The following is an 18,703-nucleotide window of genomic DNA, read 5'->3' as shown; positions in this document are numbered from 1 at the left end:
CGGGTCCCCGCCCGCCCACTGCCAGAGTCCCTCCCCCCGTGGGTCCCGCAGCCTCTGGAAGGCTCTCGGGCTCTGCCTGGCGTCGCCGCCGAGTCGGGGCTCAGCGTCCAGTCCCCCGGCCATCGCCCGGGCTGCGGGGTGTCCGCAGAGGCCAGGCCGGAGCCGCGCGGCCGGCACGTGGGGAGGGGGCGTCTCGGGAGGACGGAGCCAGAGGTAGGGGCGGAGCCAAGGAGCCGGGCGCGCGGCCGGCGCGGGCGCACCGAGGTCAGCGGCCGCAGGAGGGGGACCCAGGCGTCCGGGAGGCGGCGCCAGGTGCGCGCCCCCGCCTCGCGCCCGCCGCCGCCGGCCCCCGCCCCCGGGCCGCCCCCCGCCCGTGACGCGCTCCCCGCCCCCTCCGCGCCGGGAGCCCGATCCCTAGCCGGAGCCCGAGGACGGCGAGGGGAGCGGGCGGCGGAGGAGGCGGGGGAGGGCGGAGGAGGCGGCCGGTGCCGCGGGGCCGCCGCCGCCGCCTCGGAGTCGCGCCGAGCGCACGGAGCGCAGCCGCGTCGCTGCGGCCCCGGCCGCGCCATGGGGAAGGAGCAGGAGCTGGTGCAGGCAGTGAAGGCGGAGGACGTGGGGACCGCGCAGAGGCTGCTGCAGAGGCCGCGGCCCGGGAAGGCCAGTGAGTCCGGGGGCGCGGGGGCGCGGGGGGCGGGCGGGAGCGGCGGCGCGCCCCGGGGCCGTCTCCAGCGCCGAGCCCCCCACCCCGCCCGGCGCCGGCCGCGGAGGGGGATGCTCTCGGGTCCCGGGGGGCGGGGCGGGGCCAGCAGCGCCGGGACCCTCGGTCCGCGCCCCCTGCGGCCAGCGCTGAAGGAGGGGCGGCCTCGAGCGCCCGGCCGTCACCCCGAGCCCCGCAGCGGGCACCTGGCGGCATCCGCCTCCCTGGCCGCAGGCGTTCGCAAACGTCTCTCCCGCCTGCGATCCCCTCCCTTCCCGGGCTGCGGGCTGACAGCTGGAGGTCTCTGCTGGGCCTTTAAAGGGCGAGGCGGCTCCCCCCCACCACCACAACGCCATGGAGAGAAGGAGGGGCGCCTTGCGGTGAGGGGCGACTACAGGGCCGACAGTCTCTGTCAGACCCCTCCCCGCCCCGTGTTTAATAACAGGCTTGGCAGGGAGGGGGGGAAGGACCACGCTGGGGGTGTGGCTGCCCAGGCATGGCCGGCGGGGGGCCGTTTACCGGAGGGGGAGCCGAGGCCCAAGGTCGCCCAGCCCCAGGCAGGCTGAGTTGCAGGCAGGTGCCATCCTGGCCCTCTCTGGCTTCCCTGCTGGGAAAGGGGGCTGGGAGGGGAGGGGGTCTCCCACTGGCCTTCCTGAACTGGGGCTGTGGGTGCCCCAGGGGACGCTTAGGAGCTGGAGCCCTGATCCTAGCACTCATCCCAGCTCAGCTCAGAGCCTCCCCCGGGACGCTGGGGATGGACGGAAGGGCGTGTGCGGCTGCGCGCGTATGGCCGTGTCAGTGTGTCAGGGCACCTGTGAGGGCACCGCCGGCCTCCTGTGGGTCGCAGGTAGAGTCTGAGTGGCCGACGCCCCATGCCGTCCCCTGGGACGGTGTGTAAGCAGGGGAAGCCCCCTCCCCTCTCTCCAGGCGAGATGCTGAGAGCTAAGAGGGCCCCTGGGGCAGCTGGGGAGCAGCTCCTTGAGCCCCAGGAGGACCCCTCCCACCGCAGCCCTGCCTGGCCGCTCCTTGTCGGCCCTGTGCAGTTAGAGAGCTGCACTTGTGTGCTTCACAGGCGCAGGCCAGCCCTGCCTTCCGTGCCCGGGGCCCAGGGACGGGCTGCCACCGAGGACCAGCTTCAGGGCCTCGGGGCCCAGAAAGGCAGGGCTCTCAGGCAGAGGCCGCCTCAGCTGAGCCTCAAAAGCAGGAGCAGGGATGAGAGGTGAAAGCAAGGCAAAGACTTCCACCTAGTGGCCAGCCAACCTTGGGTGCAGACAGCTCGGGTCTCCTCATCTGTGGGATGGGACCCTGGGTGGTCCCTGCCCCACAGCCTTGTTTTAAGAACAGTGAGAGTGTGCAGGGAGCCCAGGCCTTCGTGTGTTCTCAGGAAGGGCTAGTAGTGATAGTGGTGGTCACTCAGTCGTGTCAGACTCTTTGCCAGCCCATGGACTGTAGCCCCCCAGGCTTCTCTGGAAGGCTTCTCTGGAATCCATGGGATTCTCCACGCAAGAATACTGGAATGAGTTGCCATTCCCCTCTCCAGGGGATTCTCCCGACTCAGGGATCAAACCTGAGTCTCCCGCATTGTAGGCGGATTCTTTACTGTCTGAGCCACCGTGGCCATTTCCTAGACAGCCCAGGGCGGGTGCGTGGAGGAAGTAGGGGCGTCAGGTTTGGGGACTCCTCTCTTCCACTCTGGCCCCTGGGGGGATGTGTGGGGCTTTTACTTCCACCCGTGTCCCCACGTGGATCTCTGCATTTGCCCCTGTGTGGCTTGGTCCCCGGGTAGGAGAGACACCTGCCTGCCCTGGCCCCTGAATCTGGGCTCTCTGACTCACAGGGGCGGGCGTAATAAATCAGATGGAGAAATCCCTCCATGAATTAGCCCGGTTGTCATGGCAACACTGGCCTGCTTTGGAGTAAGATGTATTTTGATTCAGCAAAGTACAGCTGGAGTTTGGGCCATGGGATGGGGGACATCCAGCCGTGTTCCCTGGGGCCCCCCAACTCTAAAGGTGTTCCCACAACCCTTGTTTCTGCAGTCCCTTCCTGGCACTGACACCTTCACTTCAGCCCACCCCCCACCCAGAGTCACCCTGGGCTCTGGCGGCTCCCCCATCCCGCCTGAACGGAGCCTCCACTCACATGCACGGGCTGCCACCCTTAGCAGTTGTCCTTGGAGGGAAGAAGAGACCGTTCTGCTTGGAAGGGAAGCTACTGGGGTGGGGGCTGGCCTTCTGGGGTGCGGTGACGCCCTATCCTTCCTCCAGGCCCCGCCTCCCCTTTCTTCAGATTCACTGGAGACCACAGGCCGGTGCTCCTGTGCTTGCTCACCTTAGCCCCCGAGAGCTGCCCTCCAGCGCCTGGCTTGGTGCTGCCTGCTCTGGGGGTGTAGGGGGGCCTCGCCCTGCTGGAGGCTGCGGGGTGCAGCCAGGCTGACACGGGAGCAGAGGAGGCCGAGGCCCCTCCCTGGAGGGCACGGATGTGGCCTGTGCGTGGCTTCCGTGGCTGGAGGAGCCCCTGGCAGAGGGGTGGAGGGAGGCTACGAGGACAGGGCAGAAGAAGGTCTGGGGTCGTCTCCCTGGAGGCCTCTGCAGCTGGAGTTTGCAACTGGCCTCCCAGGTTGGGGTGGTCAGAGGAGAACAATTAGAGGTGGGAGCCACAGGCGAGCCCGAGTTCTGGGGGTCAGGGGCCAGGTGCGTGCCCCGTGACTGGCGGTGAGCCGTAGGACTCCGTTCCTCGTGGGAAGGGTGAAGAGCTCCTGGGACCTTCCGCTCTGTGCCCACCGCCCCCAGGCCCGGGCAGCCCTGCTCTGCACCAGCTTCACTCAGGACACCTGTCTCCGCAAGGTGCAGCCCCCAGCCCCAGGCAGGCTGCCGCTGGAGGGGCTTCCTGGAGGCCCAGTTTCCCCATGGGGGCTGCTCCAAGGCGTCAAGCCCGCCTACATCCAGTCCCAGCACTTTGAGACCAGCCCAGGGAGGGGCGAGATCACCTTACAAGAAGCCTCCTCCTCCTGTTGGGGGTGGTCCCCTTCCAGATGCAGACGCCCCCTCCCCACTAGCATGTGTCACTTCCAGGCCTTGACCTCCAGCCCCTCTGAGACCTCAGCACCTGCGGGCATGGCCGGGCCTCCGCCTCTGCTCGGAGCTCCTGGAGCTGCTGCCTGGGTACCCGCTGCTGGAGGGAGAGTGAGCTGGCCTGGGGAGGCTCTGGGGAGAAGCTGAGCCTGGCTACACTGGAACTAAGGGCATGGGGGCAGCAACATTAGAGTCAGGCAGAGCCTTTTGGAGCAAGAAGGTGCTGAGCACGGCCCTGAGTACGGCGGGGTCCCTAGTGGGCCACCAACGCCTGGGCTCTATTCAGCTATGCAGCAGGGTTTGTGGCCTACCTGGCCGCATAGTTCACAGAGCCCAGTGCCGGACGAAAAGAGGGGCTGCCTTGTCCAAAAGATAACAGTTTCTAGACGGTGGCGGCAGAGCATCCACCCAGTGCGGGGCTCCTCTTGAGTGGCCACATGGGTCTCATGCTTGAAGCTGGGCCTGGCAGGTGGACAGAGTATGTGGGATGAGGGTTCAGTTCAGTCACCAGGCACTGAGCTCCTCGTGTGTGCCCGGCACTGTGTTAGCTGAAAGGATAGGGCAGTGAGCAAAGTAGATAAAGACCACTGTATTCTTGGAGCTTGTAATGTAGTGATGGAGGTGGATAATAAAAAAAGATAAATGGGAGTTAAAGAGAAAAAGACAACAGACACGGGATGGGATGGGGGGTTACCATTTTATTTATTCATTGGAAAAGACCCGGATGCTGGGAAAGACTGAGGGCAGGAGGAGAAGGGGGCGACAGAGGATGAGATGGTTGGATGGCATCACCATCTCAAAGGACATGAGTTTGAGCAAACTCCAGGAGATAGCAAAGGACAGAGAAGCCTGGTGTGCTGCAGTCCATGGGGTTGCAAAGAGTAGGACATGACTGAGCAACTGAACATGAACAGTTTTTTAAATTATTTGACCATGCTTCGTGGCTTGCAGAATCCTTAGTTCCCCAACCAAGGACTGGACCTGGGCCTGAATCCTAACCACTGGACTCCCAAAGACCTCCCAGATAATTACCATTTTAGATGGGAGTGAGGAGGCTTTGACAAGCAGGTCTTGAATACAGGCCTGGAGGATACGAAGAGGGAGTCATGGGAAGAGGGAAGAATAATGCCTGCCCCCTCCACATACACAGCTTGTGCAAAGGCCCTGTGGCGGCAGAGGCAGGTGTGCTGGAGTGCCGTCAAGGAGGCTCAGGTGACTGGAGCAGGGGTGAGGAGGGAGCGTGTCCGGCTTCGGCCTCTAACCCCAGTGAGACGGGAGCAGTGGGATCGGACGCATGTCCTCAGGGGGCCCCACCGACCTCAGTGGGTGTGGAGGCGGCACTGGAGGAGGCAGGCTGGAAGCGGGGAGGCCAGTGGCGAGGAGGTGGCTGTGGTCCTTTGAGAGATGCTGACCTGGCCCGGGGTGGGGATGTTGGTACTGAGAAAGGATAGGATTCCAGGTGTGCTTTAAAAGGGTTCTAAAGGCAGAGCCCACAGGATTTACCGATGAAGACGTAAGGACCCAGGGCTGCCTCCAAGGTTTTGCCCTGGACCACCAATGGCTGCACTGGTGCAAACTTAGACAGACTTCAGCATCAGCCACATGTCTGAGCAGGGGCAGGGGCGGGGGTGGAGACACCGCTGGTCCTGGGGCCTCTGCTCTTAGGCTATTGGCTGGAGAAGCCCCTCCCTGGGGAGGGTGGGGAGGATCCCTGTGGAGCTGTGTCAGCAACGGCCACGTGTTGAGCCCTTGGACCTGCGAGGCTGGCCCGTTAGACCATCTGAGCTCATGGCCCAGGCCACAGGGCTAGTAAGGGGCAGAGGCCCGTCTGACTCTGTGGGCCTTGTGGGCCACCGGAGGCTTCACACCCCACGTCCAGCAGCTGAGAACTGAGGCCAGGGGTGGCTGGGGCTGCCGTGGGTCACTAAGTGGGCCCTGCAGCAGCCCCTCTGGGCCCCGATTCCCTCAGGCTTCCGCCCCCATCCCTGTCCTGGGCCTGGACAAAGGGGCTTCTGTCCTGCCAGCCCCTCCCTCACAGAGTGACTGACCCACAAATGGGTTATGTAACCACGGCCCAGACAGGCAGGGGATTGGCCCGAGTCCTGCTGGACCTGAGCCCATGGGGAGGGCATCGGTGGGCTCCGCTCCTCTGGCCGGTGCCCAGTGGAGGCCAGGACTGTGGAGGAGACCGGGGCGTCCGAAGGAGGGCCGGAGCCCCAAGGGCTTCAGGCAGGCCGATGAGGGGGTCACTATCGCGTGGCTGCCCAGAGGCATGGGCCCACTTGTCGGCCTCCCCTTCCCGCCTGGCTGGATGGGGCACATCCACACTGGCCAGGCCTGCGGCTAGAGCTGGGGGAGGCTGCACCCTGGAAGTGTGGCTCTCCCCCAGAGATACCCCGGTTTCCGGGTGTGGCAGGCCGCCCCCGGGCCCATCTGGGCCCTTCTGAGAGACAGATTGGGCTGGCTCTCTCCCTCCCACCATTGGCAGGGGCTCAGCCGGCGTCCCCAGGGAGGGCTTCGTGTGCACATGTGTGCGCCTGTGTGGGCGCCCAGCCCCGGCCTCGCAGACAGGGCCTGGCCTGGGGAAACCTCCCAGCGTCTCAGTTCAGTCAGAAACCGAGGTCCGAAAGCTGGTACCTGGTGCTGGGTGCAGGGAGCAGAGCTGAATGAATGAACGCTTCTAGACTGAAGACCTAGATAGCTTTGGCTCTAAGCCTGCCAGGGAGCTAGCCAGCTGCTCTCGGGCCGCCTAGAGGGGGCTGGGCCCCAGGTGGGCCTCCTTCACCATGTCTCCTCCCCCCGGCAGAGCTCCTGGGCTCCACCAAGAAGATCAATGTCAATTTCCAAGACCCTGATGGGTGAGTTCTCAGCCCCGGGAGGCATCAGTCTGGTGTGGGGGTCAAGGACTCCTAGGGCAGGGGGGTGTCTGGCACCTGCCCACATGTGTCCATCACCCGTCGCAGCTTTTCAGCCCTGCACCACGCGGCCCTGAATGGCAACACAGAGCTGATCACCTTGCTGCTGGAGGCCCAGGCTGCTGTGGACATCAAGGACAACAAAGGCAAGGCCTGACAGGCAGGACATGGCAGTGAGCGAAGTGGATAAAAACCACTGTCCTCTTGGAGCTTGTAATTTAGTGATGGAGGTAGACAGTAAAGACCAGGGATCTTGGAGCCAAGGGCACGGGGGTTAAGATCAGAGCTTAACCCTGGAGGGACCCTGGAGGTCTCAATGTTCCCTCATCTGAGGTCAGCCCGGGGTCCTGGTCTGGGTCAAGGCAGCTTCTCGTGGGGTCAGCGTCCTGGAGGTCAGGGTTGGGGTCAGGGTCAGGGTCTAGCTCCAGCTCCCAACTTCCCCCGTCCACCCCCCAGGCATGCGGCCTCTGCACTACGCGGCCTGGCAGGGCCGGAAGGAGCCCATGAAGCTGGTGCTGAAGGCGGGCTCGGCGGTGAACATCCCGTCCGACGAGGGCCACATCCCCCTGCACTTGGCAGCCCAGCACGGTCACTATGATGTGGTAAGGACTGCCCCTGGGGGTGACAGGGCGCCTGGGGCAGCAGGAGCCTGACGGACACCCCCAGGCCTGATCGCGCCTGTGGTCCCTGCAGTCTGAAATGCTGCTGCAGCACCAGTCCAACCCCTGCATGGTGGACAACTCAGGCAAGACGCCCCTGGACCTGGCCTGTGAGTTTGGCCGCGTCGGGGTAAGTCTCCCCGGGGAGCTGAGTGAGACTCCATCTGCTCTGTCTTCTCCTGGGGCCCCCCCACCCCATTTCTTGGGCCCCCTACTCTTCACCCCTCCCTCCAGGTGGTCCAGCTGCTGCTAAGCAGCAACATGTGTACGGCCTTGCTCGAGCCCCGGCCGGGGGACACCACTGACCCCAACGGCACCAGCCCCCTGCACCTGGCAGCCAAGAATGGCCACATTGATATCATCAGGTATGGCCGGGGTGGGGGTGGGGTGACGGGCTCCCCGCCTCGGGGTGCCTGCTCCTGGCTTGGCAGTAAGACCAGAGCAGCCGGGGAGCCATGGGGATGTGGTCAGGTCTCTGGTACAAGGGATGCCTCCAGCCACCCCTGTAGAGGATGCCCCAGTGGGGGTTGGGGGTTTCTACAGCCCCCCAGCCTGTGCCACCTGCCGGGTGGCCCTGTGGCGACTCTCGGCGTCTCTGAGCCTCTGTTTCCCCATGTTCAACACACGTATCACAGCACTGCTTGTCCTGGGATGAGACGAGACCAGAATGTGAAGGATTTGCACCGGGAGGGGGACTCCCACAAGTTCCTGGTCACTGGCGGAGGCCATCCTGTTGGGGAGGTGGGGTCGGGTTGGCTCATTCTGGGCCCCCAGGAGTCAGAGGCCGACTCAGGATGCCAGGCCAGTGGACTCCCGTGCAAGGCCCTGCCTGCTCCCTCTGCCGCCCCACCAGACTGCTGCTCCAAGCCGGCATCGACATTAACCGCCAGACCAAGTCTGGCACCGCCCTGCATGAAGCCGCGCTCTGTGGGAAGACGGAGGTGGTTCGGCTACTGCTGGATGTGAGTTGGGGCAGGGGTGGGGGGCACGGGGGTCAGGCGAGGGCGGAGGGGGCTCCTGACAGGCCTCGCTCTCTGGCACGCGCAGAATGGGATCAATGCCCACGTGAGGAACACCTACAGCCAGACCGCCCTGGACATTGTGCATCAGTTCACCACCTCCCAGGCCAGCAAGGAGATCAAGCAGCTGCTGCGAGGTGGGCTTGGGCGGGGCTGGGGGGCCGGGGCAGGGCCGGGGCGGGGCCGGCTCACAGGACCGGGGGGTCTGCCACCTCCTGTGTCCCCAGAGGCCTCGGCGGCCCTGCAGGTCCGGGCGACCAAGGATTACTGCAACAACTACGACCTGACCAGCCTCAACGTGAAAGCTGGGGACATCATCACAGTAAGGATGGTCTGGGGCTGCTGGAGCAGGGCTGAGAGGGGCCTGGGATGCTGCCCCCAATGCCTGGCAAGAACTGGGGGGGCCCAGGCCACCCATCCATTTGACCCAGAGGGGAGTCCCCCTAAGTGTGCTCCCCTCACCTTATCCACTTGGCCCAGAGGGGAGTACCCCCCAAGCGTACTCCACTCACCTTATCCACTTGACTCAGAAAGGAGTCCCTCCGAGTGTGCTCCCCTCACCTTATCCGGCCAGGTCCTTGAGCAGCACCCAGATGGCCGCTGGAAGGGCTGTATCCATGACAACAGGACAGGCAATGACCGTGTGGGCTACTTCCCATCTTCCCTGGGCGAGGCCATCGTCAAGCGAGCAGGCAAGTCCAGCCCAGGCCAGGGGCTCGCGGCCAGACGGGAGCATGTGCACGGGGTGCTGCAGGGTGGGCTGGGGCCGTGAGCTCCCGCCATCGCTGGGTGTGAGGTCCGGGGTTTGTCCTGCCAGCTCTTATCCGGGTCTGCAGGTCCCCAGACCTGGTCCTCCATTGATTCAGCAGACACTGCATGCCAGGCTCGAGGAATAGACGGTCACTCAAATGGCCTTGTTCCCGCTCTCGAGGAGCTTGCCCTGGGGGGAGGGGAGCACCGGACAGTGAAGTCAGCATGGAGGGAAAAGTGCCGACCAGTGACCCAGACATTGCAGACAGACACATGCTTCAGACAGTGGTCGGACAAGGCCCTGAGAAGGGGAAGGGGGCAGGCTGCAGGCGGTGCCTTCGGGGCAGCGGGAACCACACATGCAGAGACGCTCAGGCAGGGCAGAGTGTGACCTGTGCGAGGGTCCAGAGCCCAGGGCAGCTGACTTGGTGACAGAGCGAGGGGCGTAGGAAGAGGCCACAGGGCTGTGGAATGGCTTCAGGTGGGTTATGGGTGTGATGGGCTTATCCTGTGCAGAGGACATGGAGGTTGATAGGCTGAGGAGAGGGCAGAGAGGCGCCAGCTAGGAGGTGTGGTCAGTCCACCCAAGGTCATCGAGTGCCCTGGCCCCAGGCTCCTGGGGACCTCCTCCCCCTGCTCCCTTGTCAGAGGGGTTTGTACCCTCCTGCAAACCCCACCCCCACATACAGGACCCCTGGTAGAATAGCCTGGCCTGCACCCCGCTCTGCCCTGCTCTCCTGCTCACCAGTGTCCAGGGTTGGGAGGGGTCTTCTGACGGTCTCTCAGCTCCTTGGAGACAGCCAGGGAGAAGGAGGTGGCGCTGAGCCTCCCGGCCTGTGTGTGCATATGTGCACACATGCGTGTGTCTCTGTGTGTGCATGTGCACACATGTGTACGCGCGTGTGTGCACACGTCTCTGTGCGTGCATGTCTCTGTGTGCACGCATGTGTGTGTGTGTCTCTGTGTGAGCACGTGAGTGTATATACTCACACGTGTGTGCATATGTGTGTGTGCGCGTTTGGCCTCTGCTCTACGCAGGCCCTGGAGCTGGTCCAGGGCTCAGGGCAGATGTGCTCGGCCTGCAGGTCCCCGAGCAGGTGCCGAACCAAGTCCACCCCAGGGAGGCAGCTCCGCGGGGCCCGCTGCGCCCCCCGAGGAGATCTGGGTGCTGAGGAAGCCTTTTGCAGGTGGGTGGGGGGCCTCAGGGGGAGGCGGCGGGGTGGGGCGGGGCGGGCGGCGGCTGACCTTGTTCTGTCCTGTGGGCAGGTGGGGACCGCAGTGGCAGCTTGAGCAGCGCGGCTGGGGGCCGGAGCAGCGGGGGCCACGCCCTGCACGCTGGCTCTGAAGGGGTCAAGGTAGGTGGGGCGGCGGCAAGGCAAGGGTTCCTGGGTCTGGGGCAGCACTGGCCAGCCAGTCTGTCTGGGTTCCAGCTCCTAGCAACGGTGCTCTCCCAGAAGCCGGTGTCCGACTCCAGCCCCGGGGACAGCCCGGTCAAGCCTCTGGAAGGCCCTGCAGGTAAGGGCAAGGACACAGCGCTGCTGGCTGGGCATGGAGGTAGCCGCTGGGCAGCCCTCGCCCCTTCTCTACCCTCTCGTCCCTAGGTGCGACCCGGGCCCAGCCTCCAGTGGCCCATGCGGGGCCGGGCTATGGGGAGCAGCCACCCAAGAAGCTGGAGGCGGCGTCCGAGGGCAAGGTACAGGGCCAGGGAGGCTGCAGGGGCGGGGGCCGGGGAAGCCCGCCTGGCTGGGCCACAGCATGGCCAGCGCCGTGGGCAGGTCCGTCCTTCTGTCGGTCTGTCAGTCTGTGTGTGTAGCTGTTGTCTCCTGTGCAGGCTGTGTGTGTAAGCCAGTGTGTCTAAAAGTGTGACACAGCGTGAGGCGAGTGGGGGGTGTGTTTGTGTGTGGCTAGTGTGACTGTGGTCTGGGCATGGGTGCACCTGTGTGTGCGTGTGGAGGGCGTGGGTGCGAGATGAGTGGAAGCGTGTGCTGGGGTGAGACTGGTCCATGTGCATGCACCTCGTGCTAGGGCAGGCGTGACCTGCTGGCTGAGTCCTCCTGCGTCCCCTTGGGCATTGCCCACCTCCCACATGGGGGGGCAGCAGTCAGTGGCCCCTCCTGAGGCCCCGTTCCCAGAGCCCCTGTCACGGGCCACACGGCAGGGTGGCCCTGGTCCAGGAAAGGGGGGCGGTGGGGGAGGCCTGTGATATGGACAGCGGCAGGACCCTCCTGGTGGAGATCACAGCAGGCAGCCGAGACATGTGGGACGACGCGGAGACAGCGGAGCCCTGGACTCAGAGGGAGGAGCACCCGGCCAGGCTGACGGGGGCCTGGCAGCTGCAGACGGCCCAGCGGACGGCAGCTTGCGCCGCGTGGTCTTCGGCTGAGCAGAGAAGGAGGCGCTGCGGTGGCTGGGAGCACGCCTGGCCAGGGGGCGGGTAGGCGAGCCTGCAGCGGGTGCCTTGTGTCTTCCAGGGCGCCGAGGCTGTCAGCCAGTGGCTTGCCACGTTCCAGCTGCAGCTCTATGCCCCCAACTTCATCAGCGCCGGCTATGACCTGCCCACCATCAGCCGCATGACCCCCGAGGTGAGCTGCCCAGAAGGCTGCCCACCAGCTGGCCTGGAGATGGGCCCCCAGCCTCTGGCTAACAGGCATCTCCACCACCTAGGACCTCACTGCCATCGGGGTCACCAAGCCCGGCCACCGGAAGAAAATCACTGCGGAGATCAGTGGTCTGAGCCTCCCTGACTGGCTGCCCGAGCACAAACCTGTAAGGGCCCCTGCACCCTGGTGGCCAGGTGCAGGAGGGGCAGACCGACAGACGGACAGATAGCCACGGCCCTCCCTGCCTTCTGGGGAGCCCAGGGAGAGGACAGCGGAGGGTGGTCTCTGTTTGTCTGTCAGGGGCCCTGGGGCCAGGCTCCCTGGGCAGGGGCCGGGATGACCTCCTCTGAGGGCTCTTGGGGCAAGGGGAGCCTGGAGCCTGGAGCAGCCCTGTCTCTACTACCCACTTGCCACTCAGGGATGTTGGCACCACCCGGCACCCTGCAGTGCTGCCCGATGCATGCCCACCCGACACCGCAGGGGGCTGCCACGCACCCAGGCACACACCCAGGCACGTGCTCAGGGAGGGCGTGTGTGAGCACAGGCCTCAGCATGCAGACCACATGCGTGCGCTGAACACATGCCCAGTGCCCACCGATGGCCACAGTGGCCTCAGCCTGTGCTGTCATGCAGGGGCGCCCTGCGGAGGCACAGGCCCTGGGATGGGAGAGGGGGCCTGGGGCCTGTTCCATCTGCACCGCCTCTCTGGGCCTCGGGCTGCCACCGTCCAGGAGGGAGATGCTGCAGCCACTGAGGGCCCCTGGGGTGCGACAGGCGGGTGCACGCTCACCCACGCTGCCTGTCTCGCCCCACTCAGTCCATGGCTCAGGGGTCCTTCCAGCCAGCTCGCCCGGGTCCCGGGGGCTTCACTCTGCTTGCTCACCCAGGCGGTGACCGAGTGTGCTGAGTTGGTGTGTGAGTGACATCCAGCTGGGAGTGTGGACAGGTGGATCCCAGTCAGGGCTCCACCGGCTGGTTCTGGGTGAACATCATCACGGATACTTGCACACGCATGTGACAAGGCTGTGTGACGTGTGCCTGAGGATGGTGGGGAAATGGTGAGAGGGTGTGAGTGTGACTCAGGGGTGTCAGTGCCATGGATGACTGGGATGCAGGCTATGCGTATGCCTGTTGCTGGTCGGTGGTGCTGTGTGTCTGCGTCCGTGACGTGTGAGGAGTGTCCACGTGGGTGCTGTCCCCAGGGCTGCCTGGCCTGCCTGGCAGGTGAGGAAGTGCCTTCCTCCCCCGCTCCGTGAGGGCATCCCGTGGAGAGGGTCGCGCCTCTGTGTGTGTCTGCCCGTGTCCGCACGTGTGTGTGCGCTGGCCTTGGCTGTGCTGACCCCTCCGGCCTGTCCATTTGTCCTTCCGTCTCTCTGTGCCAGGCTGGCCCAGCGCCCACCCCTCCACCAGCTCCGAGCAGCAGGCAGGGTGTGGGCAGCCAGCTTGGGCTGCCCTCTGTGTCCCCCGCCCCGTAGGCGAACCTGGCCGTGTGGCTGTCCATGATTGGCCTGGCGCAGTACTACAAGGTGCTGGTGGACAACGGCTACGAGAACATTGACTTCATCACTGACATCACCTGGGAGGACCTGCAGGAGATCGGCATCACGAAGCTGGGTGAGGCCCCGCCCCGCCCCGCCCCGCCCCGCCCCTCCCCGCCCCGCCCTCAGTGTGCTCCCGGGCCTGACCTGCGCCCCGCCCCCACTCAGGCCACCAGAAGAAGCTGATGCTGGCTGTGCGGAAACTGGCAGAGCTGCAGAAGGCAGAATACGCCAAGTACGAGGGGGGACCCCTGCGCCGGAAGGCACCGCAGTCGCTGGAGGTGATGGCCATCGAGTCGCCACCCCCACCGGAGCCTGCCCCGGCTGACTGCCAGTCTCCGAAGATGACCACCTTCCAGGACAGCGAGCTCAGCGGGGAGCTGCAGGCAGCTTTGACCGGCCCGGCCGAAGGGGCTGCTGCTGCCACCGCCCCAGCTGAAAAGCCCGCCAACCACCTGCCGCCTGCCCCTAGGGCCTCGGGGAGGCAGGAGCCCAGCCTGGGGGGGAGGGCGCGGCACATGAGCAGCTCCCAGGAGCTGCTGGGCGACGGGCCCCCGGGGCCCAGCAGCCCCATGTCACGGAGCCAGGAGTACCTGCTCGATGAGGGGCCGGCCCCTGGAACTCCCCCGAAGGAGGCCCGACCCAGCCGCCACGGCCACAGTGTCAAGCGGGCCAGTGTGCCCCCGGTGCCTGGCAAGCCTCGGCAGGTCCTGCCGCCAGGGGCCAGCCACTTCACGCCCCCCCAGACACCCACAAAACCCCGGCCAAGCTCCCCGCAGGCCCTGGGGGGGCCTCATGGCCCAGCGCCAGCCACAGCCAAGGTGAAGCCCACCCCTCAGCTGCTGCCGCCTACGGAACGACCCATGTCCCCCCGCTCGCTGCCTCAGTCACCCACTCACCGCGGCTTCGCCTATGTGCTGCCCCAACCAGTGGAGAGCGAGGCTGGGCCGGCTGTCCCAGGGCCCGCACCCGCAGCCGCACCCACGCCGGTGCCGACGCTATGCCTGCCGCCCGAGGCTGATGCAGAGCCAGGGAGGCCCAAGAAGCGCGCCCACAGCCTGAATCGCTATGCAGCATCGGACAGCGAGCCGGAGCGGGACGAGTTGCTGGTGCCGGCCGCCGCTGGGCCCTACGCCACAGTCCAGAGGCGCGTGGGCCGCAGCCACTCGGTGCGGGCGCCCACCGGTGCAGACAAGAACGTCAACCGCAGTCAGTCGTTTGCCGTGCGGCCGCGGAAGAAGGGGCCGCCCCCACCCCCACCCAAGCGCTCCAGCTCCGCCATGGCCAGCGCCAACCTGGCCGATGAGCCAGCGCCAGACGCGGAGACCGAGGGGGCCGGGGCTGAGGACGGCCGGCTGGGGGTCCGGGCGCAGCGCCGGCGGGCCAGTGACCTGGCTGGCAGTGTGGACACAGGAAGTGCCGGCAGCGTGAAGAGCATCGCAGCCATGCTTGAGCTATCATCCATCGGGGGTGGGGGCCGGGCAGCCCGTAGGCCCCCTGAGGGCCACCCCATGCCTCACCCTGCCAGCCCGGAGCCAGGCCGGGTGGCCACGGTGCTGGCCTCGGTGAAGCACAAGGAGGCCATTGGACCTGACGGAGAGGTGGTGAACCGGCGCCGCACGCTAAGCGGGCCTGTCACGGGACTCCTGGCCACTGCTCGCCGGGGTCCTGGAGAGCCAGCGGGGCCTGCAGACCACGGCCAGTTGGTAGAAGAGGGTGCTGCCCGGCAGCGGCCCCGAGGTCCAGCCAAGGGCGAGGCGGGTGCAGAGGGCCCGCCCCTAGCCAGGGTGGAGGCCAGTGCCACCCTCAAGAGGCGCATCCGGGCCAAGCAGAGCCAGCAGGAGAACGTCAAGTTCATCCTGACTGAGTCTGACACGGTCAAGCGCCGGCCCAAGGTCAAGCAGCGGGAGGCGGGTCCCGAGCCTCCCCCACCGCCGCTGTCTGTGTACCAGAATGGAACAGGCACTGTGCGCCGCCGGCCAGCCTCTGAGCAGGCTGGGCCCCCAGAGCTGCCCCCGCCACCCCCGCCTGCTGAGCCCCCGCCCTCTGACCTCATGCACCTACCCCCACTGCCCCTGCCAGACAGCGATGCCCGGAAGCTGGCCAAGCCACCTGTCTCTCCCAAGCCTGTTCTGGCTCAGCCCGTACCCAAGATCCAGGGCTCGCCCACACCTGCCTCCAAGAAGGTGCCACTGCCAGGTCCCGGCAGCCCAGGTAGGTGCAGGAAGCCAGCTGGGGAGGGGCCCCACGCCACGGTCTGCAGGGTTTTCTGCTTCTTGGATCTGATGAAGGCCAGGGGGAGTGGGGTGGGAAGGTATAGTCAGACCCCCTCATCCAGCCGCCCCTGGACTACCCCATCAGCCCAGAGCTGGGACAGTTTTGGTCTTTAGGTCCTCAGTGGAGGAGGCACAGGTGCATAAATAGCAGCACCTGTGGAAGGAGGACAGGCGCAGGAGGCTGGAGGGCTCGGGTGGGGGGGGGGGGACTCTGACATGGCTGTAGAGTGATCCCAGCACGGGAGGGAGGGGAGAGGCTTCCAGGCAGGAAGGTCGGAGGTGCAAAGGCCCTGTGACATTCAAGCAACAGAAGGGCCAGTGGCTACAATAGGCAACACCTGGAAGGGGATGGAGGTGGAGGGCGGATGGGTTGGGGTTTGGAAGCAGTGACCCAAACAGGTGTGCACAGGGAAGCGCCCCCCTCCCCCCCCGACAGCCTCAGGGAGACCCAGGGCGGAGGGGCACGGAGGGCTGGAGCTAAAGCCGGGCTTGCAGTGCAGAGGGCGTTATTTTCGCTCCCGGTTGCGAAGCAGAGCCCTTGAGCAGTGTTTCGGCAGGGCTTGGGTCGGGACGGGCAGCGCGCGCTGCGCGACCTCCCACCCCGGTGCGAGTCTCCTCCTCCCCGCAGAGGTGAAGCGTGCGCACGGCACGCCTCCGCCCGTGTCTCCCAAGCCGCCGCCACCGCCCACGGCGCCAAAGCCGGCCAAGGCCGCGGCGGGGCTGCAGTCGGGCAGTGCCAGCCCGTCGCCCGCGCCCTCGCCGGCGCGCCAGCAACCTGCCGCCCTCGCCAAGCCGGTCAGCACGTCGCCCGCGCTGAGCGCCAGCCCCGCCAGCCCCGCCAGGCCGCCGTCGCCCGGTGCGCCCGCGCTGCACGTGCCCGCCAAGCCGCCGCGCGCTGCCGCCGCGGCTACAGGGCCCCCAGCTGCGCCAGACGGCGCCTCGCCGGGGGACAGCGCCCGGCAGAAGCTGGAAGAGACGAGCGCGTGCCTGGCGGCGGCGCTGCAAGCCGTAGAAGAGAAGATCCGGCAGGAGGACGCACAGGGCTCGCGGTAGGTGCGGGACCCGATGCGGTCTGCTCGAGGCCTAGGCTGCGGCTCACCTGTAGGATGCCCTGTGAGGGAGGGATTGAGTCACGCCGGAGGGGCATGGCCTTTGAACTAGCCCCGCCCCACACTGCGGGGCGGGGCCCGGCATGGGCGGGGTCTCTGAGAGGCGCCCGGTCCCCCAGAGGCGGCCGCGCGTGGGGCGTGGCCTTGAACTAGCCTTGCCCCACGCTGCGGGGCGGGGCCAGCATGGGCGGAGAGGGGGCTGGTCGTGCGTGGGGCGGGGCAGCCGTCGTGGGCGGGGTCGGGCGCCGAGCAGCCGCCCTGGGGCGTGGCCTACCCGGCCCCTCCCCGCAGGCGGGCCGTGGTGTCCGCGAGCGGGCGGCCTTCGCGCGGAGGGGCGGGGCGCCCTGCCCCGGGCCCTCCTGCTTACGCCGCGCCTGCCCGCAGCCCCTCGGCCGCGGAGGAGAAGAGCACTGGCAGCATCCTTGACGACATTGGCAGCATGTTTGACGACCTGGCCGACCAGCTGGACGCCATGCTGGAGTGACGCGGCCGCCCACGTCGGGCCCGCACGCTGACCTTTACCTCAGGATGGGCACCTCTGGGCGCGGCGTGAGCAGGCAGGCGGGCGGGGCCGCGAGGGCGGGGCGCAGGGGGCCGGGCGCGAGGCTCCTGCACAAGCACAACTCCTGCCGCCGGGCCCAGCCCGGACAACTGCCTGGCCGGGGGACCCAAGGGCTCTGGTCAGATGCTGCTGCCCCCTACCCGTGCAATAACTGCTGGGCCGCCTGCCCCCACCGCCAGGCTCTGCCCGCCGTGGTGCGGGAGGGGCCGCTCCTGAACCCCTGCCCCGAGCCCGGGTTGGGTCCACCCTGGGGGGCAGCGGGCAGGGGGCAGCCGCTGTAGCCCCCTCCCCAGTCTGGGGCAGAGCACAGGCCTATGCCCAGCACAGAACTGCCCGATGGGGACCTCCGCCAGCCGCTCCTGCGCAGCACAAGGGGCTGGGTTGGGCCCCCTGCCCCAAAGCACCCCCCCTCCCCAGAATATAAGCTATCGAAGAGTATTAATTTATTGGGAATGAGCTAAGGCAGATTTCCCCAGAGATACAAAAAGGTATAACTTTAACAAATATATATTTAAAGAAAGAAAAAAATATTATTGATTCTATAGAAAACCATTTACCAACTGTAAGGACGCTGGAGTCTAGTTCAAGACAAAAGCTGTCAAGAGGCCCTGGCCATCTGTCTGTCTATCCGTTCTTCCCTTGGTCCCAGAGTGGCCAGATCCCTGGCCCAGTAGCACAAACAGGAGGCTGGGGTCCAAGGAGGGGTCCATGCTCCGCCAGGGCCTCCCCTCTGACCTCTCTCCTAACTTCTCTGCGTCTGAAGAACCTGAAGGATGTGCCTTGCTCGCCGCTGGGCTGTGTCCTCTGTGTGGTGGAGACAGTGGGCAGGGCTCCGTCTCTCTCTGGGGTGCTGGTGTGAGGGTGCCCCTGGGTTCCAAGGGAGCTGTGTGCACAGCGTGGGTGTGTCAGCCGGGTGACAGCAGTGGGTGCAGGGCGTGCATGCCAGGCTGTGTGTGGTGCGTGCGAGGGTGTGCCCGACCCTCCCTCCCGGGGGCCCCAGCTGGCCCCATGCAGCCAGCCAGCCAGCCCTGCCCCTGCTCCCAGACGCTCTGCTCGTGGGCCGAGGCCGTGTCATGTGGCCCTTCTCGCCTTCTCCCCCGCCCCCCTCCAAAAAAGTACTGACTGGCCTCCTCTGTCGTGTTTGCTGATCCACATGTGTTGGGCACAACTTTGACATTTCTTAAAAAAGAGAATTAAAAAACGCCGAAAACCAGCGACTGTGATTCGGGTGGGTGGAAGGGTTCTGCCTATGTGGTGTCTGGGCATGTGGGTCCCCTCCCAGCAGTCACATGCTAACACGTCCCCAGGTGGGTGGACCTGGGCATCCGCCTGGCCTCTCTGCAGTGGGTGGCCCGGACCAGGACTAGCAGGTGGGGAGGGGGGTCCGGGCAGGGAGCTACTGTCAGCTGTCAATAAACAGCAGAAAACGGAGCTGCCTGGCTTTTTTTTGGTGGGGGGTCGCATATTGGGGTAAGTGGGGGGCTTGCCTGTTCCTGGCAGGGGG

At 66.2% G+C, this 18,703-nt stretch overlaps 1 protein-coding gene and 1 long non-coding RNA gene across 5 annotated transcripts; one reads left to right on the top strand and one right to left on the bottom strand.

Annotated features, from left to right (window-relative positions):
- On the top strand, nucleotides 468–18,630 carry CASKIN1 (CASK interacting protein 1). 4 transcript variants are annotated; one of them, XM_018040659.1, is made up of 20 exons: nucleotides 469–661; nucleotides 6,578–6,629; nucleotides 6,735–6,832; nucleotides 7,143–7,288; nucleotides 7,380–7,475; nucleotides 7,580–7,710; nucleotides 8,199–8,307; nucleotides 8,393–8,501; nucleotides 8,592–8,686; nucleotides 8,939–9,056; nucleotides 10,200–10,301; nucleotides 10,381–10,469; nucleotides 10,545–10,629; nucleotides 10,716–10,807; nucleotides 11,586–11,696; nucleotides 11,779–11,880; nucleotides 13,190–13,328; nucleotides 13,421–15,466; nucleotides 16,157–16,577; nucleotides 17,022–18,630. In XM_018040659.1, exons 1-20 carry the CDS (start codon nucleotides 568–570, stop codon nucleotides 17,119–17,121), a joined length of 4,335 nt encoding a protein of 1,444 aa, XP_017896148.1. In that variant the 5' UTR covers nucleotides 469–567; the 3' UTR covers nucleotides 17,122–18,630. The 4 variants fall into 4 exon arrangements, with proteins under 4 accessions (XP_017896147.1, XP_017896148.1, XP_017896150.1 ...); XM_018040658.1 differs by having other exon boundaries at nucleotides 468–661; nucleotides 10,381–10,629; XM_018040661.1 differs by lacking the exons at nucleotides 11,586–11,696; nucleotides 11,779–11,880.
- Nucleotides 9,063–9,885, bottom strand: LOC108633898. The gene is made up of 3 exons (XR_001917267.1): nucleotides 9,860–9,885; nucleotides 9,507–9,622; nucleotides 9,063–9,304 (listed from the first exon to the last, which is right to left on the bottom strand). It is a non-coding gene; the product is annotated as an uncharacterized LOC108633898 (long non-coding RNA).

This window comes from Capra hircus, chromosome 25, assembly GCF_001704415.2.
Source record: "Capra hircus breed San Clemente chromosome 25, ASM170441v1, whole genome shotgun sequence".
Classification (NCBI taxonomy): domain Eukaryota; kingdom Metazoa; phylum Chordata; class Mammalia; order Artiodactyla; family Bovidae; genus Capra; species Capra hircus.
The sequence above is the reverse complement of the archived record's forward strand: the minus strand, read 5'-3'. Positions and strand labels throughout refer to the sequence as shown.